The sequence below is a fragment of the Pyrus communis genome, chromosome 14, assembly GCF_963583255.1.
Source record: "Pyrus communis chromosome 14, drPyrComm1.1, whole genome shotgun sequence".
Lineage (NCBI taxonomy): Eukaryota > Viridiplantae > Streptophyta > Magnoliopsida > Rosales > Rosaceae > Pyrus > Pyrus communis.
Window position 1 is genome coordinate 21153522 of NC_084816.1, and position 20215 is coordinate 21173736.

The 20215-nt window shown below is 37.3% G+C and overlaps 5 protein-coding genes across 5 annotated transcripts; 4 read left to right on the plus strand and 1 right to left on the minus strand.

Annotated features, from left to right (window-relative positions):
• The first annotated feature begins 2122 nt into the window (after positions 1-2122).
• LOC137714563 (homeobox-leucine zipper protein ATHB-52-like) lies at positions 2123-2632 on the plus strand. Its single transcript, XM_068453752.1, has one exon. The coding sequence runs from the start codon at positions 2123-2125 to the stop codon at positions 2630-2632; it is 510 nt and encodes a 169-aa protein (XP_068309853.1).
• A 2554-nt stretch (positions 2633-5186) lies between these two features.
• Positions 5187-8338, plus strand: LOC137716301 (E3 SUMO-protein ligase MMS21). The gene is made up of 7 exons (XM_068455738.1): positions 5187-5416; positions 5509-5580; positions 5841-5951; positions 6050-6160; positions 7408-7547; positions 7774-7853; positions 7939-8338. The coding sequence occupies exons 1-7, from the start codon at positions 5327-5329 to the stop codon at positions 8070-8072; spliced, it is 738 nt and encodes a 245-aa protein (XP_068311839.1). The 5' UTR covers positions 5187-5326; the 3' UTR covers positions 8073-8338.
• Positions 8339-8886: 548 nt separating this feature from the next.
• LOC137714873 (UDP-glycosyltransferase 79B6-like) lies at positions 8887-10281 on the minus strand. Its single transcript, XM_068454032.1, has one exon. The coding sequence runs from the start codon at positions 10279-10281 to the stop codon at positions 8887-8889; it is 1395 nt and encodes a 464-aa protein (XP_068310133.1).
• A 2656-nt stretch (positions 10282-12937) lies between these two features.
• On the plus strand, positions 12938-14165 carry LOC137714564 (uncharacterized). Its single transcript, XM_068453754.1, has 2 exons — positions 12938-13483; positions 13737-14165. Exons 1-2 carry the CDS (start codon positions 12938-12940, stop codon positions 14163-14165), a joined length of 975 nt encoding a protein of 324 aa, XP_068309855.1.
• Positions 14166-15293: 1128 nt separating this feature from the next.
• Positions 15294-17365, plus strand: LOC137716569 (uncharacterized). The gene is made up of 4 exons (XM_068456022.1): positions 15294-15804; positions 16254-16472; positions 16902-16927; positions 17011-17365. Exons 1-4 carry the CDS (start codon positions 15430-15432, stop codon positions 17243-17245), a joined length of 855 nt encoding a protein of 284 aa, XP_068312123.1. The 5' UTR covers positions 15294-15429; the 3' UTR covers positions 17246-17365.
• The last annotated feature ends 2850 nt before the right edge of the window (positions 17366-20215 follow it).

Genomic DNA, 20215 nt, shown 5'->3' on the forward strand with positions numbered 1-20215 from the left:
TTTGGAAGAGACTCTAAGAAAAGACTTAGGTTACTTGGATCTAACGGAAGACGTGACATAGAACCGAGCACAATAACGTTCTAGAATTTATATAGTCGACTCCACTTAGGGGAAAAGGCTTTGTTGTTGTTGTTGCTTCATTGTGTGGTCAATACAATATTAGGGGCTTTGGGCTTCTGGATATTAGGCATATAGTTCCTGATTCAGAGCCAAAGTGGAGGGGTGCAGCTTCTTCGGGTGGGAAAAGGAGATGACTATTTTTTTTTTAATGTTTTTAATTATCCAAAAATAAAAATTGTTTTATTATTATTTTAAAGTATTTCTAATCCATATAACAATATTAATTAGTCTTGTGGGATCTATTTATGTGCCACATCAACACATAACAGAGTTTTTGATGGAATTGTGATAGAATGACGACATTGATTTTCGACACTTATTTTTAGGGATAACGTTGATCAATTTTCAATTTCAGAAACCATCTTGATGAGTTGAGTTAATTTTAGGTACCGTTTGTGATAAAAACCCCAAAAAATAAAATAAAATAAAAAATAAAAATAACTTGGGGCGTATCGCTCAAATCATTGGCCCAATATTGGATGTAGCTTTTCCACCGGGCAAAATGCCTAATATTTACACGCTCCAGTAGTTAGGGGTCGAGATGTTGTTGGTCAACAAATTAATGTGACTTGTGAAGTACAACAACTATTAGGAAATAATCGAGTTAGAGATGTAGCTATGAGTGCTACAGATGGTCTAAAGAGAGGAATTGAAGTGATTGACACGGGAGCTCTTCTAAGTGTTCCAATCGGCAGAGCGACTCTAAGATGAATTTTCAATGTGCTTGTAGAGCCGGTTGATAATTCATGTAGATACTTGCACAACATCTCCTATTCATAGATCATCAACCTGCATTTTTGTTAAAGATTAGTTTCAAAAACATTTTTTCTAAAAACATATTTAGTCATATAAAAGCATTTCCCAACTAAACCGTATAATAATAATACAATCCAAGTTCAAAACTCTCCTCCACAACATTCATAAAACTTGATTAAATTGATGATCCACTATATATAGCAAATTTGCACTCATGTAACCCATAAAAGGTTACTAATTAGTTTTAAAAGTAAAAAATTAGATCCAAACAAAGATACTAAACAGAAATTGGAGTAGAATAGAAGGAGATATTTCGAAGTCTTCATGATTTGACATGGCGGCAAATTTATAACAACTTGGTAACCCCGTCGTCCATGAGTATTGACATAGTGAGATTAGAGGTACTATTTATGGCTAATCGGTCTAAAGTCAGCAGAAGCGCTTCTCCTGTCTTTTCAAGAAATCAAAGCAAGTCTTATACAAAAATAAAACAAAAATCAAATGAGAAATTGAGAAGTCGCATTATAAAGTTGTAGTAATAACTGATAAGCAGCTCCTGATCAATGATAAACAAACCACAATTCAGGTTAGCTTCAAGTCTTTGTTGCACTGTAACAAAAGAAAAAATGGTTCCTTTGGGAACATCCCATAAATTGGAAAAGAAAAAAAAAAAAAAAAAAAAAAAAAAGGTGATATTCGCATTCTTGTTTTTATCCTTCACATACCTCTTATTATTATTTTTATTTTAATTTTCTTTAATTCATTTGATCTAACAATCGAAAATAAAAAATGTACGTTGAAACTAAAAATAAATATATGAATTGCACCATAAAAATAAAAAATATCACAACCAGGTCAATTTTATACACTCATTCAAACATCAGTCACACGCCAACTAAAAATTCAAGAACACTACAAATATGGAAAGGGAATTAATGCTTATATTATTTGATTTTAATTAACAAAAACTAGTTTTCAAAAAAAAAAAACCCTAAAAGTCATGTATATAGAAGATAATTATAACATATTAAAATTGCAGAAGTAGGGAGGTCGGGTTACATCCCACGTGAAAACCCACAGGGATATGAACTCTCTCTCTCTCTCTCTCTCTCTCTCACGTTTTCAAACACTTGTAAATTAGAGAACATAATTAAGTATAAATATATTCAACTGAGATCATCTCAGAAATCTCTAAGCTTATCATACAACTCTATAGCCAGCTGGAGATAGCAAGATCAACTAAATCATGGATTTTTTCCACACCTCAAACCACAAAAACCAATTCAAACACAGCAAAAAGAGGCTAACCCAAGACCAAGTGAAGCTCCTAGAGATAAGCTTTGCCTCCAACAACAAGCTCGAACCAGAGCGCAAGCTCCTGCTGGCCAAGCAGCTTGCAATCCCACCGAGACAGGTTGCGATTTGGTACCAGAACAAGCGCGCTCGGTGGAAGACACAAAGCCTCGAGTTTGACTACAGTGCTATCCAAGCGAAGTTGGAGAGTACCCTAGCTGAAAAGATGAGGCTTGAGAAAGATGTTGAGAGACTTAGAGGCGAGCTTAAGAAGGCTCATGAAATTGCTTTGGCCTTGAACCAACAATCACAAGTGTTTCCTGATAATCCTGTGATTTGTTCAGTATTTGATTCTTCTAACTGTAGTGATGAGGGTGTTGGGAGTTCTAGCTTGCAGCCGCATGAGGATGATGAGGTTAAGCAACTTGAGGAGCTCTATGCTTCTTTGATTGGCATGCAGTGATGGGTTTAATCTTTTTTTTTTCTTTTTCTTTTGGTAATTAATGGGTTTAGTGTTTAATATTACGGGGTTATATGTGATTAATGTACGTTTGATTGCATGAAATTGCTTCTAATTAATTTTGATGTTCATCTTAGAATTTATTTTTCGTACTCGGCTGTTAATTAATTACATTGCAATTAATTTGCTCACTCATACAAGCAAGCCAGTACATATCTTTAAGAGACAATGAAGAAGGAAAATATAAGTCAATTTGTATAGCAATCCTTCTTATTAATTTTGAACACTGGTATGTCATATAAGTTGATCTCCGTGACATGAGATGATTCAATCAAATTAATTAGATTCATAATTGGGTCTTAAATTATTTCTTCCATGGTGGTTTGCTGGCTGTCAATCAAGATTCTTTGGTGAGACAATCAGTTTTTTGTACAGTTAATGTTGTATGAATAGTTGAATAAGATCATATAGTGCTCAAAATATTACACACACACACACACACACACACACACACACACATACATACATACATATGTGCTCAAAATATTACACACACACATACACACACACACACATACATACATACATATATATATGTATGTATGTATATATATTAAAGCTAGATTTAGAATCCCACATGAACTAGGATTGGCCGAAGGCTATTTGGATTTGATCAATGATTTGAAGTCTGAGTAGAATTCTACTTCGGTCATGAGGAATTGCTACTATAAATAGAGAGGAGAGTACATCATTCAAGATCCTTCCAAATCAACACACAAATATGCCCTGCGCAACCTCTCGCTATACGCGAAACCTTTCAAACATCTTAAGATTTTTATTTTACCCTTTTTTCCGCCAACACACCTTTAGTTTGAATAAACAAGTTGGCAATCGGCAACATCTTTAGTTTGGATAAACAACACTAGAGCTGTATAATCAACTGACCGAGGAGCACCTTCAGTTGGATAAACAACATTACTTCGAGACCGACTAGTTATCTATCCAAGTCTCCGTCAGCAAGAATTTTCGAGTCCTTGTTGGAAGAGGCCATCTCATCAGCCTTCTCGGTGAAGAGAGGTATTACCAGGTTACAACATTTGGCACACTGAAAGCCGAATTTGTTATTGAACTTCGCAAAACTAGCAGCCTTGTCTTCTAGCTCTAGAACTTGAAGTTCGAGACGTGTTCCGTCCTCAACCGCAGTCGCAAGATTCAGAAGTCATCAGCGTGCCCAATGCCACATCAACATTCATTAACTCCCCAGCCGAGCTCAGCCGACTAGTTGGCACGCCACGCCACGCATTCAACCAAATGACGTAGTTAGCTTATTTGCGCACCACATAGGTTAAATAGTTTTTAGAGTCAACAATACTGGAACACGATTATGGAATCTTACTATTCTATTCAAATTATAATAGGTAAATTTTTGTAATATGCAATTAAAAATTAGACATGTTAATCATAAAGTCGTTCATTCTTAATATAACACGTAATACTCATAAGAGTTTCTAGTACATTTAGTTATGAGTTTGAGTTCCCAATTAACTGTCTGAATCTCTAATTATTAATCCTCGCTATATCATGTACCATATTAATCATCTCTTTTTGCTTTAGTAAGGCAACCTCCAAGTCCAAGTTTATATTCTATTTCAAACCAAACAAGGAATGCAAATGGTTCTCGGCCCTCGATCTCTCTCTTTCAAAAATGTTGTTGACTTCCATTTACGACCATCGTGATCGGACCGTTGCATCATGAGGTGGTTCGCCCATTTGTATTGGGGCGTTCTCATGACCTAGTTCTAATTTGGAAGAAAAACTTATATAAAAGATATTTATCGATAAATCATGTTCTGATTCAATATATAATGTCCTGTAAAATACAAACTTACACATAATAGTATATAATTGAACCCTGTTCCGTACATAGTAGCCAAAAGTTGGCAACAAAGAGAGGAAGAAAGTCCAAAACCAGTACATAAAATTCCAAATCGAATTTAATTCAAGTGCATTTGTGAGCGACTTCGAAACTATGGTTGCAACATGGACATAAATAACAAACACATGACTATTTGAACGAGCGATTATCTTATCGACCAGTTTCCTTTTATTAATGGCGTGAGAGATTTGAAATTGGATTTAACATTAGAAATAGAAGTGACATTAGATAAATAGCTAGTTGGTATTTTAGGACTACTACTTAGTATTTAAAAGCAGTGTTTAAAATTTCTTTGATACGATAGAAATTTCAATTAAAATCAACAGATTTCGTCGATATTTAATTTCGACATATCAGTTAAATATAGGGATCGATAGGCACATGGAGTTGGAACGAGATTGCAGCAGCATGCGAGTTGCCGTGGTACGTTTTCCTAGAATAGAGTGACTCTATGTATATATTGAAACCTCGACCGTTGGATCATGCCAATGAATCTTGTATAAGGCTAAGATCAAAATGGGATATGTTTCGCTTTGGCCTTGTGATATACGACTCGTCGCATTTCAGAAGAGGAATGGACGATGCCGTTTCGTACTTTTTGTTCTTTCTACTCCGCAGTCTCCCTCCAAAATTGCCCATATATCTCTGTAGTCTGTACTCGAGAACTGTTGCCCTCGCTCCCACCAGCGAAGAACCCGCCAATCAGCCAACCGGTTCGCCCGAACCCGGTTGTCGGAAACCCCTACAACCCTCATCCCTCCATGGCCTCGACCTCTCGCACTCATGGCGTCACGGGCCGGATCCGAACCGCCACCGTCAATCTCCACGAGGACAACCAGTCTCTTATCTCCGTAAGCTGTTAATTTTTATGCCTTTTTATTTTTGTAGGAAAAAAAAAAAGCAGTTTATTGTTGTTCTTATGGAAGATTATCTCTGGTTTCAGGATATTGGGAAAGCTTTCAGTTTGATGAAGGAAATTGCAGTCGATTTCGAGAGGGCTAAGCAATTTGAGAAGGTAATGTCCTTAAACGAGAAGTGGTTTTAATTTCTGAAATTTGTAGGTGCTGCTAAAAGCCTGAAACTTTAGCAAAGTTTTGAATTTTTTGAGTAATTTGAAATTTTGGGTTTATCTAATGTATTGCCATTTGGACATGCTTTGGCTAGAAACTGTTAAGATAAAATGGAATTGTAATTGTGATTAAAATGCTCCGTCGTAGATCATAGATTGAAGATATGAATTATTTCTTGAGATATGAGGACTCGAAACTGTGACAGGTGAAGGAGCTTGAAAATGCCGTTGTTGAATTGGTGGCTACTTATGAAGACTGTTCGCATTTTTCGTCAGCAATTGAATCTGTTGGACATAAATACCAACCTGGGCCTGAGGTGCTAGGAATTTTCTTCTTCATGTTTTGTTTCTCATTCAATGACTTTGCTTATTCTTGTCCCGATCTTGACTGACTGATTTGTTGTTTATGGGCCAGCTTACTGATTTCGATAAGTTGTTCAAGAATGAGGTTGCACAGCTGAAGGCAAACTCATCTTCAGTTCCCCAAAACCATCCTTTGATACGTCAATTCCGGGAAGCTGTCTGGGTATGAACTTTTGTTACTTTAAATGCACAGAATAAGATTTTGAAAATTTTCGCTAACTTTCGACGATGCTGTTGGCCAATACTAAAGTAAGCACAATGAATTAGTAATGCTTCTTATTTGGTTTTTAGTAATAAACTTCACCTCGACTTTCTTATGACAGGCTGGAATGATGCTAACTAGTTTAGAAACCAAACAATTGTTAAAAGCACTTTTCTGCCTAACTTAGCAATAGTTTGTGTAATTATTTTATTTCTTGAGTTGAAGGGAATGTTATTTATGTCTATGGCTAAAGGGGTATAAAATTTCATTAACTGAGCAAGTAGTTTTTTGGTTAAGCTCTATTCTGACTAATGTTTGCCAATCCTTAGACTAAATGGCCGTTGTAACCTTGGTGCTGTATGCCAGTATATGAGTATAATTGTAACTGCAAGGTGTTGGGAGAAGTAAACCACTTATTAGAGTATAGCAGGTCTTACGCCAAAGAGAATTGATAGTTTTAGGTGTTATATCTTGTCCCAAATGAATATGATTTGTGGAGATACTGTTTATTGTAGTTTTTCTTATTCTTGTTTAAGGGTAGAAAGACCATATATGGTGGGCGAGTATGCTAGTATCTGTTGACAAATGAAGGCTTAATTCAGCTTATGACAATAGGTTATGTTGTATGATAGTTCTGCGGTAATATCTTGTTATGACAATTGTTTCTGTGGTATGTATCTCCATGCTTGGGAAGGAATATTAAGTGCTTCATTGGTATCTAAATTATACCTCGTCTGATGCATTTTGAAACTTGTAAGATCAGTCATCTGTGTTGACTGTTGTTAAGGTTACTACATATGTTTGGGTTTCAAATCCTTCTTTTGCTGCATGTTTCATTTCTCCGTCATTCTGTGCCTCATAATTTTGTCTCATGCTTAATCCTCTTTATATTTTTGTAAACCTGAAGTTAAGGGATGATTGCAATCTTTCTGTTATGAAAATATACAGTGGAAGTAGCGGAAAGTAAGTTCTTATGAAAATTATTTGTTCATAGTGTTCTTTGTTTGTTAGGCAAATGTTTATAGTTTAGTGTAACTTTAGCAGTAAATCTGCCGAGGAGCAGAGAAAGTATTCTTTAAATTGAAAGTGTCTGTATCGTACCGAGGAATGGAAGCTATTATTATTGTTAATATTCTACAACGGATGTACGTTATTTGCTTGTCTCAGGTTTTTATTTCTGAGTTGGAGTTTTTAATATTTTTCTGCAGAAGGTCCATCACGCAGGAGAACCTATGCCAGGTGAAGAGCAGGAGGACATTGTAATGACAAGCAACCAAAGCAGTATTTTGAATGTCACTTGTCCGTTAAGTGGAAAGCCTGTCACTGAACTGGAGCATCCAGTTCGCAGGTGCTGTATCAGTTACTTCAGACATTTATCTTTTTCCTTTTTGGGAAAATATGAATTTACAGTCTTTGCTGAATGTTGGTGTCGCATAAGACTTCTAGCATTGAGTATTTATGTGTGTTTAGGCGTTTCCAGTCCCTTCTTATATTTACTTTAGCTAATACTACACTGTTGTAGACCTTTCTAATGTTAAAGCTTTTTCTTGGTGTATTTTTTCCCCCAAATGCAGTGTCGTATGCAAGCATGTTTACGACAAAGGGCATATCATGCATTACTTACGGGAAAACAACACACGATGCCCTGTTGCAGGTATATTTATTTTTTGTTCCCCTACATCAGTTGGACTTATACTTTGGTGGGATTGCTAAACCCTTTTGGTTTTTCCTCCTATCAGCTTGCCCTGCGAAATTGAAGTCAGATAAAGTGAAGGATGATCCACTGTTAGCCGCTGATATTGATGAATTGCGTAAATCGCAGAATCAGAATGTCATGACTGATGTGATGGACGTCACTGAGTTTGAAGAGTGATTGGATGATTTCGGGATGCGAAAAGTTTCTAAAATGACATTAAAGCTATTTCGACATCTTTTAGGTCGTTGTGAAGTAGTCGGGTATTCTGTAGAATGGTTTTGTATAGAGTGACCTGGTTTTATGATATTGCATATGTAGTACTAGTAGTTGAAAGCACTTCCAGTTCCTTCTCTCTGTTGAATTCTTTTAGACTGCATTTGGACAAGTGCATTAACATGAGGCATTCAGTTGGATTGCCTAATTCAAATTGTTTACTTGGTTAATCTCATTATTCTATATTTGAAGTGGTTTACAGAGTAATTGTGAAAGAACCCGTTAACCTAGTTGTACAATGAACAAAGCTAGAACTCACAACTTCTTTGGGCTGTGCAATTGGGTTTGAGTAACTACCTATTCTTCGTACTAGCTCTTTTACGTGTGGTGAATTTTTAAGCTTCACATGTAGATAATATAAATGGGTGATGTTAAGCATGTGTGCCCATTGAGCTTCACATGTGAGCCAACTTAATCTGGTACCATGAAGAAATTTGGAGTTTTACCATAAAATCAATTGATAGTATATGAAGTAATTCAACCGCTTACAAGTCCTTGCATAATTTGGTCTTTCACCGGTGTGAGACTTCGTTCTCACATTCTTATAGTATTAATAAAAATAATTCCAGCCCCAACATACTAAGACAAATAATGTTTCTTACAGTGTAGAAGCCTAATTAAAACGTAACATTAAATTTTAACACAAGACAAGCAAATAAAAAGAACAAACGTGCAACTACAAAATAATAATAAAAATAAAAATAAAAACTGGTAGAAGCTAATTTACAAGCTCTTTCAACTTCTGAACAAACCTATCGATATATCCACTCATAAACCCAGGAGTTGTTAACGCTTCCATCCACTTTGCATGGTTCTTCTTCACCATAACACCCACCTCACTCTCTTTATCCATCACACTTTTAACAGCTTTGCTCAAACTCTCCTTCGAAAACCACCCACTTTCTTCCCTCCACACCTCCACAGCAACCTCGAGCTTCTTAACCAGCAATTTGGTGTTCAAGATTTGGTCACCAAGATGTGGAACCAACACAATCTGTTTGTCACTCATCAAAGACTCCCACATTGATCCAAACCCACAATGGTTCACAAAGCACCCAACTGCTGGATGGTTCAAAATCAATGTCTGCTGCACCCAGCTCCCAACCACCACGCCTCTCCCTTTAACCCTCTCTTCAAACCCTTCCGGCAATGCCTCTTCAATTGTCTCGCAACCCAACGGCGGTTTCAGAGCCACAAAAAATGGCAACCCAGTTAGCTCAAACCCTAAAACGAGCTCTTGAAATTGGCTTTTTTCGAGAACCCATTGGCTCCCGAATGCGCAAAACACCACAGATCCAGCCTCAAACCCAGCAAACCACTTCGCCCACCGGTCCTCTAATTGTTCAGTGTTATTATCGGATCCCAGACCCAAAACAGGACCAGTTAAAAGCACCGGCCTTTTATACTGATCTTCCATGTAATCACACATATCACCCTCAAGCTCTCTGCACGTTCTAATGGACAAAGCGTCACATTCTTTCATACAAATTATGGTCCGATCGTAAAATCTGATCCCGTCCCCAAACGGCTCCGTTATGAACGTCAACGACCGGGCCTCGTGTCCTTGGAGAACCACAGTCGTTGACGGGTACCCAGCAGGTGCGACCCCTAGCTCCTTCGCTGTAATAGGCCGGTCCTTGGGGACCTGACGCGCTGGGACAAGCGCAATAGCGAGAGCCGCAGCGCATACAACATTGTAACAAACGGACTTGATGCCGTTTTTCCTCGCAATCTCCGGCACCCAATGTGCAGCGTCGTACAAAACAAAGTCGGGTTTGTTTGCGCTCAGGAAGTGTTCGATTTGGTCGCGTGTGAGGTCCATGGCAGCGGCAAGAAAATGGATGTTGTGAATGGGTATTTCGGAGGCGATTTCAGTGCCCTCGGGGAGGCCATCGAAGTGGGGGACGGTGACTGGAGAGAAGGTGATGAGGTTAGGGTGGTGGTTGAGATGTTCGAGCTGAAGGATAGCTTTCTTGGGCACCAAGAGAGTGACTCTATGGCCTCTGGCAGCGAGCTCGTTGGAGAGGTGAACGTATGGGGTGATGTGGCCCATGGCAAGCCATGGGAACATGGCTAAGTGAAAGCTTGAGGAGATCTTGGGTGGTTCTGCCATTTTTAGGGTTAAACAGCTAGCTCTAGCTCTTGGAAAGTATGGTGAACTATAGTTCGCATGCAGTGAGATCTTGTTTGATGTTTCCTCGTTAGTTTGGTCAAAATCTCAGATTTATTTGCAAAATTTGTCGGATCGTTGGTTATATGCGTTTATGTTTGTTGGCAACCACGCGAAAGTTGGTAAAAACTTTGGCCCAATTGCTACAAATAACTAGACTTGTTTCTAAAGGGAAACGTTGAAATTTTCAAAGACTGCATTGGTTACTAACTTACTATGCGTGTACGAATTTGTTCATGTAACAACCTGGTGAAACAAAGAGTTGACCAAAACAAGTTCTTGGTTTCAATGAAAATTAAACTTCAGTTAACCCTTCTTTAGATTTCTTTTATAAAAAATTGTTATTCTTGTCACATTTTCCACCATCTAATAGAGCTAGGACCCAGAAGTGTTGATGAGCCCTACCTCTATTAGAAAGGTAGTACAAATGTGGTAAGTATATCACTCGTCTTTTATAAAGTTTACGATGTTACTTGACATATCAATTTAATTTTTGTTTAATTTAGTCCAGCGTGGGAAGAGAAGTACACCCTGTTATAGCCAACTCGATTAAGTCCAATTACAGTAAATTTTCATCCTTAAATATTCAAGGACCAAAATTGAAATCTACACTCGAAATTAACCAAAACAATCTTAAATATCCAAAAATAAAATCTAATTACGATTAGCTTTGTTACTTAAAGTGAAAACGCAAGTTGAATATATGTTGTTACGCTTGGTCAAGGATAGAGACTAATGACATGACAGAAGAAAGGCAAGTTAATGAAAACAAGTTCACAGTTTCTTTCCATGTTTTCTATAAAGTTGCGACGTTCATATATATGAGTTAGCGGTGAATTCTAATCCTAAAAAACAAGGCACCTCTTTTTTCTGAAGCAATAATGAAGATCACTGATCAATACTTGTGGTTGCGCAAGTTATATAGGAACCTCAGACATTATTTTCTTCCAACAACGACGTGTCTGCATATACATGCAAGTTGGGCAACAACATGAGTATAATCAACATCTAATGAGATGTGGTAATTACGCATCAAATAATACATAAATGTGGTACGAAAATGTAGTTTTCCTAGCAACATATTGCAGTAATATCCTTACCATTAACGTACTTTTATGTGTATGAATTAGTTGTTAATATTAATATCAATTAACGTCGCGAGTCCGTGATATTTGTAAGGATAATCAAGCTCCTCAGTAAGTGATCCTCTTTCAGATGCATGGCTATTGGCTTGTCTGGGACCAAGAATGATCTCTGCACGCCGTGGCTAGTGTCAGCATATTGAAGAGCATGAGTCTTGCACCGTGAAAGCAAAGTAATTAAAGTTACCATCCGTTATTGTTCTTGGTTTAAGCTCGTCAACTCTATCTCCCCATGGAAATTGGAAAGGAATTTTGAAGGTGATGGGCTTAGAACTGTGACCTAACACGTGATCTGGGTTGAACATTTTTGGACTCTCATCCTTTTTCATTACTTTGAGCCATCTTGAAGTTTGCGTTGGGGTTACTAGGCCTGTCATGTAATTAGATTCTCACTTCAAATAAAAACAAAACAAATTCCATGTGAACCATTGTCCATTGCCATTACCAATACTATTGTAAATACATAGACTAACTTGTCCAACAGACATCGACAACTTAATTATTTGAATAGTAGACAACATTATTAACATCATATCAACAAGGATAAGCTAGAGAGATCAAATTTTTTAAACCAAATGATTTAGTTGTTGATGATTGAATTATTACTCAAATGTTGATTAACGTGCTTATTTTATATTGGTGACACATCATTTTATTTGCAAATTTGGTTTAAAATTTTGATCTCCCTAGTATTACTCAATCAACAATATCTATACTATCTCATTACTATACACACACACATAAGTGTTTTAGACTTTCACTTGTTCCGTCTTTGTCACGAACGATAAGATAATCTACACTAATTTCATCTAAACTACAAAAATGAAAATTCGATCTTGAATACATAGGATAATCTACACTAAGTTCAAATACACACGTCGGTCTCTTTATTTCAGCAACACAAGTTTGTGTTCTTTCTAAAACGGCCAATTTCCATATTGTTTTGTTCGTCGGAGAGAAGTGTTTTCTTTAATTTGTATTTATTTTGACACCTAGTACCTTAGTTGTCATATATATTATACGCAAAAACATCATGTGCATCTCTCTATAAACAAAAGTTCACCACATGGAGAGTGTGCTGGCATCGACCCTGTCATTGACATAAGTTGTTGACCCTTCTCCATATTTCTTAGTTGTATGAACTTAAGTGCCACACTCCCTGCTTCGAAATCTTATCTCGTCTCTCCACTTAGCGCACATCATGGTCCCTCTCTGTCCAAATGCATGTATTTCCACATTAAAATATGCTTTTATCCCGAAAATTATGTCTTACAAGAACATGGTTCCATGCCCCCACATGGCTTCCCAAGTCAGCCCACAGCTAGCTGTGTTTGATCATAATTTTAGTTTTTTTTTTTTTTTTTTTTTAATAACTATTTTGCAGCTTAATTTAAAGGCCAAAATATGGGTGTCTTTTACTGGTTGAAATCCGAGAGGAACTACTTTTGTGTGGAACCATGGAGCCTGTTGGTGATGACCCAATTGAGCAATCTGCAAGTAGGAAAGAAGACAATGTGGAAGAAGCCAATGATCTTTTGGAAGAGTGTTGGTTCTTTGATAACTTGCTCAACAGGAAACAGAAGATGCTAAGGTGTTTTTCTGATCCTCATAGCAACTCATCAGATTTTGGCCAAGAAATGTCAGTGAAGATGAATAAGGCCACAGAAGGCGGTGGATTTTCTGGTCCAAATTTGGTTCGGACACCATCGTTGCCGCTTCATATAGGGAGGCAGGAGAATGTTCAAGTGAAGCAAAGTGGTGATAAGAGTGGCGTGAGCAAATTGACAAGGCAAACGTCGCATCAGAAGATGCTGCAGACAACAACGTCCCAACCGCCGGTTTGTATTCGGAGGAGGACAGGAGTTCAGGATAGAGAAAGTGATATCAGAAGAAGTCAAGTAAATGGGCAACCGGTGCGTCACAATTTGCTCAGGACACCCTCCTTGCCACCATGCCTAGGAAGAGAAGAGAGAACCCAAGAAAGTGTTCCACAAAGACACAAGGTACTAGCTAGCTATGACCATTATGTTTTTAGTTTTTAGTTTAAAAATATACTTTAATCATAATTATGGATTAATAGTTTGAGAAAAGTCACCATGCACTCCTCTAATTCACTCGTTTATGCATTAAATTAATCTTAAAGGAGTGTATAGCTAATAACTTTTCTGAAGCATCAATAACAGCTCACTATTAAGAAAACAACAGTATAGTTAATCCGTCGTTATCTTACAATGTTCTTACGTTTGATTATTGCAGGGGCTCATGACACAATGTTCTAGCATTCCAAGATATAGACCCCCAAAAACCACAGAAGGGGAAAGCAATATGATTAGTACGGATGGGATTAAGGAAATGAGGCGCCGATGCCCTAATCAACTGACGACGAGAAAGAGCCTAAGTGATCTTGAAATTGAAGAACTGCAAGGGTTCAAGGACTTGGGGTTCACATTTGACAAGGAAGAGTTGAGCCCTAGTGTGGTGAACATACTTCCTGGGTTGCAAGAAAAGAAGACAAGTGAAGATTTGAACCCGGCACATGTTAGGAGGCCTTATCTTTCTGAGGTGTGGCTGGCGCAAAGCTGCGCAGCCCCGCCACCTCCAAATTTGGGTGCAACTAAGTCTGCTGAAGACATGAAGGCACAGATCAAGTTCTGGGCTAGATCTGTGGCTTCTAATGTGCGCTAGGGAGTTTTATTTTGTGATATTTAACTTGATTTACATACCGATCGATTTATGTAGTCTGATTGTATTAAAAAAAGTAACATCCAGTAATCCATTCAAACCAATTAATCCAACCCAATTTGATTCGCTTCAATAACTTTGATGATCTGATTGGATCATCAAATTCAAAAATCTGTGTGAGATAGAGAGAGGGAGAGGGAGTTGCAATTGTCTAATCTCAATGATCCGTTCTCATGTGAGACTCGAGTTTCTATTGTATTATTTCACTTGATATGTATTATTTGTCGTTTTTATGTTGCAAAATAATTTTTCAAAAACATTTTGTAAAAATGATACCAAATGAGCCTAAATGTTTCTAATTTTACATTTATGGTCATTTCTGTATTCATAGAAAAATCATCTACTTGAACCATATTTTGTAGAACACATAATGTAGCGGTTAATTGTGGACTTCCTATTTAAATAATTGAAGACATAATTTTGATGATCCGATTGGATCATCAAATTCAATAACTTTGATGATCTGATTGGATCATCAAATTCAAAAATCACGTGTGAGATAGAGAGAGGGAGAGGGAGTTGCTGTTGTCTAATCTCAATGATCCATTCTCATGTGATACTCGAGTTTCTATTGTATTATTTCACTTGATATGTATTATTTATCGTTTTTATTTTGCGAAATACTTTTTCAAAAACTGTTTGTAAAGCATTACCAATGAGCCTAAATGTTTCTAATTTTACATTTATAGTCATTTATGTTCATAGAAAAGACCATCTACTTGAACTATGTTTTGTAAACCACATAATGTGGCAATTAATTGTGGACTTCCTATTTAAATAATTAAATGCATAATCTAACCATCAACTGTCACATCATGTGGTTTACAAAATATGATCTAAAAACATGGTTTGTCTTGCATTTTTCTCCTTTTCAACGCATTTTGTTGACGGTTGGGCTTCCTTCTTGAATTCTTTAAAACATGAAGTCTTACTTTATCGTCACGTCATCTAATGTACAAAATATAATTTAAAAATACGATCTTCTTAGCATTTTTTTTTGTTGTAAATAAAACCTTAGAAAAAGAGACGGCTTGCAATGCACACATGAGATGTGGTTCAAATTCTGGTGGGGATAACCGGATAACAGAGATTTTTCAAAAGCCCCACCAAAATATTTGATTGACGAGATAGAAAATAAACCAAAAAACAGAGCCATAACTGAACTCCTCAGCAGCTTAGCTCTCTCTCCCTCTCTAAAATCCGTCAAATGTTGCAGACCCAACACCTTCTCCGTTCCAATTTCCCCATATTTCTCTCTCATCCCCAAACCCACTTTCTCTCTCCTCCTCCACTCAAATTTTTCCACAAACCCACCAATCTCCGCCCCGTCTCAGCCCATTCCAGACCCGGCCTCGAACAATGGCTAGCCGAAGCTCCAGAACCGACGACCGAAACTCCATACACACCCTTGGAATTTGCTCCAGACGGTCCCGAAGAATTGCCACCGTCTTCTTCTCCAGTGTTTGCCACCAATGATGACCCTTCATCTCTCCAAGTGGCCACCAGTGTTCTTCTCACCGGAGCCATCACTGTCTTCCTCTTTCGCTCGCTGCGACGCCGCGCCAAGCGTGCTAAAGAACTGGTAAAGATTGTAGCTTTATTTTCATTTATGTCTACAAATTACTGTTTTTGTGTTTTGGTATTGCTGAGGTTTGGAATTTTAGGAATTGGGTTTTGGTGGGAATTCCTTTTATTTTCAATTACAAGTTTTTTTTGGGATTTTGGGGAATGATTTTTAATTCTATTACAAACAATATTACTACTCTTAAGTTACACCAATGTGAGGGAGAGGGTTTGAATGCAAAACGTTGTTGGTTGAAGACGAAGCCATATCCACCAGGGCAATCCACCACTTGTCCGGATTGATGTTCATTGACTATATGTACTTAAATATTACAAGATAATGTGCCATTGTGGTTAATTTTGGATTTTGAGAAATTGGGATACAATTTGCCATTCACTTAAATTACAAATTTTTATGTGTTAGTGTGAGCAAATTTGTGGCTTTGATAGAGTGATTGTGGTGCCTAGAAATTTAGGTCATCTGAAGTGAAGAAGTCCTTGAAGGATGAGGCTTTGGATAGCTTGAAAGCACTTTCTACAGGTTCTGTTGAAGCAAAGGGTCCACCCTCACCTGTTCAGGCCTTGCTGGGTGGAATATCAGCCGGTGTCATTGCGCTTATTCTTTACAAGTTCACTACTACAATTGAAGCATCTCTCAACCGCCAAACTATTTCTGATAATTTTTCGGTTAGTCCCTTCATTGCTCTTGTCCTTAATTTTTCAGTTCTAGCCATATTCATGTTTAACTAACACAATGGTTCGTTATGAGTTTTCTGACACTGGCAGTTTCTCTAAATTTCCATTTAGAAAACAATGATACAGATAAATTCTCTTGCTCTTTAACCGCCTCTTAATTTATGTTGCTTCATTTCTTGTATGCTGGGATTAGCCAGTATACTCTGAATCCACTGTGAATAGAACAGTAGGATTAAGAATTCAAGTGAATACCAAAGGGGCCGTTAAGTTCTTAGATTGGGCTATGACCGGTGATGTCATACACAACTTGAACCACAAAATGCTCTTACTCTTTGTTTGCTATGTAATGTGGTGGTAGAAAAATTTTACTCGAGATACTCATCCTCTTTTCTGAACAATCTACTTGTTTTCTCTTTTCAGGTTCGTCAGATTACAATAACCATCAGGCAGCTCCTACTACTAACTCCTTCCAGTTTTCCTTGCTCTTCATTGATTGGAAGAATGATCACCCTTAATCTTCTGTTGGCAGGACAATTATAAATGGGTTGTGCTACCTTGCAACATTTGTTTTCGGCATCAATGCTGTGGGTTTAGTCCTTTATGCTGGTCAGCTCGCCATCAACTCCATCATGGAAGGTACAAGTGAAGAAACTCAGACTCAAGGTAAGGAGCAGTCGGGCTCCTTCAATTCAATGGTTGAGAGCCCCGCAAATAGTGGTGAGAACAGTGATAGGGACGATCAAGGTTCAGATGGAACACAATAGAGTAGAAACCAACTTTGACGCAGAAGCATAGTTTTTTATCATTTCAACTTATTTCAAGGTAAATATATATCTTTGAATGAAATCTGTGCCATTTCTGGCCCTGTCATTTTGTTATGATCAGTCTGCACTCAATCTCCTATTCAATATTAATATATGTTTGTCAAAGATGCAATGGTTCATAGCTGCCATTAATGTTTGTTTATCTTTGCTCATTTATTTTGATAGAAAGGAGAAAACGAGAGTGCGAAAATCACTCTCCTATGCCAAAAAGTGTAACAATGATTACAATTACCAAAATCACCAAATTGCGTCATGTCAAAGTTTGCTACGAAAATTTTAAGATAGGAATTAGAATACAAAACATGTGATTTTCCAAACCTCTCTCTCTCTCTCTCCCTCTCTCTCTCTCTCTCTCTTGTTAATACTCGAAAATCTTCTCATAGAGTTTAACTTGTTGCCTCTGAATTTAATCTCGTAGTTGTTGGTGGTGGTGGTTCTTGAGTTGTGCTTCCATGTATATGTGATCTTTCATGTTGCTCAGTAGCCCTTTCTATTCTGTGGTTTTCCTTACCTATTTTCCTGATCATATTATCACGGCTCCCAACTGGTCGGAACTGATGCAATGGAGTGGAATTTGAATCAAGTCTGTACAAAACAAACACCATAGTCACTGAGCAAACAAACATTGGAATTGGACCGAAAATCCAGAGCAACAAAATAGTGGCAAAGTAGATAGCCCTGAGCCCCAATGTCCAGAACAAGCCTCCACTTATCACCACCTTCTCGACATGCTCCTGAGGAATATCACTGTCTGGCATACTGATGAGGAAATTGACATGGACATAGTCCCTTATGCAATGTAAAAAAGAAGCTAAGGCCAGCAGAAAGCAGGTCAGAATGCTAATATATTTGACAGAAACTAGAGCAGAACTTGTGTCCCCATATGTAATACTGCTCGTGAAGGTGTTGTGCGAAGTGTTTCCAATCCATGCTCCGATGAGAGAGCTTAAGGCTAGAGAGGTTGAGGCTAAGCAATTTGCTGCTGTTATGGTGCTAGAGATTACAGTTAGGGACATACCTCTGTCCTTTGCATCAACCTGCAAATAATTAAAGACCAAATAGAGTTAGTGACTCTGTGTTTTCTCTCACCGGACTTAGTTGTCAGAAAAACGCTTATATTGTCAAATTGTGAATTTGCACCTAACATTCTAAGAAAAGTGAAGACGAAAAGTGAAGTCTTATAAACTTACCTGCAACATTCTCTCAACCCAAGCTTTTCTGCAGTGGTTTTCATTGCCAATGACTGTAGTTTCAGGATGTCTTAGGTACCTATACAGAAGGAGAAGATGGTAGCAAAGCATGATTACCAGCCCAGTTGGAACCAAGATTAAATCCAAGTATTCCTTCTTCCAAACCATTCTCTCTCTCTCTCTCTCTCTCTCTCTCTCTCTCTCTCTCTCTCTCTCTCTCTCTCTCTCTCTACACTAAAATGAACAAATTAGTTATTGGGTTAGGTTGGTCTTTTAAATATTAATCAAAGATTCAAAAGTTCATAGGATTATGGCTAAACGTTAAGCTCCATTTGTGTAGTGGATTTGGTTAAGCAGATAAAATTGGCTTTAGTTTTGAAGATGACCGACCTCTCAATTAAAAAAAAAAAAAATGTTTACTACTTATATATAAAATACGAGTCATCAAAAAAAAAAAGAGGAAGAAATACCATGCAATATATACTTTTGCTTAACAATTTCACATGGAAATGGAAGTTGCATGCTCTCATAAGGCTACAAAATTTGGTTCACAATTCGCAATTTTGCCGCGTGGTAAACCATCTCGGATTTGGTTGATTTTTAGTAGAGTAGATATTTAAAGAGTGACCTAGACCATCCTGCAATATTGCTAAATGATAAAAAGAGTCAAGAAGATAGAATAAGAAAATTCAAATAAGTAGGTTGTTAGCATTTCTCATCTAAGTGAATCGAAGCAAGAGATTTTCTCCAACAAAACAAAAACATGAAGGAGATGGATTTGGTTTGAAGGACTAGCATGTAGAATTATCAGAGAGACGGACTAAGGGTCCACTCTCAACAACACCAATATTGTCTTCAACTTGGTAATTACGACTTGCACAATTCTTCAGGTGTGGGGTTTTAGTACAAAAGATCTTGATATTAGTTGAAGTGGGATTAGGATCTTTAAACTCTGTTTTTTTTTTTTTTTTTTCACATATATGATCGATGTGGGATATTTCAACATAGCATGAATACACCATTGGGATAATCTCAATCTTTGTCATTTGTATTCCTAAACCCTAAACCATCGAATAAACTTGTGTTGATAAATGATGTAATGGTGGTGTAACCATCTCGGATATCTCTCAACTTTTCTTCAACATTACTATGTAGCATTGAGTGTTACTAAAAATGAAAAGTTGAGTTTGAAAATAAAAGATCAAAAAGCATCTTCAATGCATCAAAAAATTCGAACTCGAATTTTATGTTCGAGTGATATGAGTCTAAGGTTCCCTAATGCACACTCATTTCAAGTATCCGACGAAGTTGAGACCCAAAACTAAGTTTCAATATGAGATTTGAGTTCAAGTTGGAGCCCATGCCAATAAGGAAAAATGTTATTCAACCAAGAAAATGAGATTTGAGTCCAATCATTTCCAATAAACATAACCAAATTTTTTATAAATCAAATATGAATTTTGAGTCCAATGCTTTCTCATGCACATACTCAAGTTTTAAGATTTGAGTCTTTGCATTGGAGATGCTCTAATAATTATGAAAATTAAATCTAACAACTAAAACACATGTAATGTTGAGTACTACGTACATAAAAAAAAACACATGTAACATTGAGTGCTACGTACGTAGCATTGAAGTCAACCATGTACTCTTACAAAATCGCACATTACCCAGTGTACTCTGTTATGTCTCACTTTACTCAATGTATTCATCTTTCATT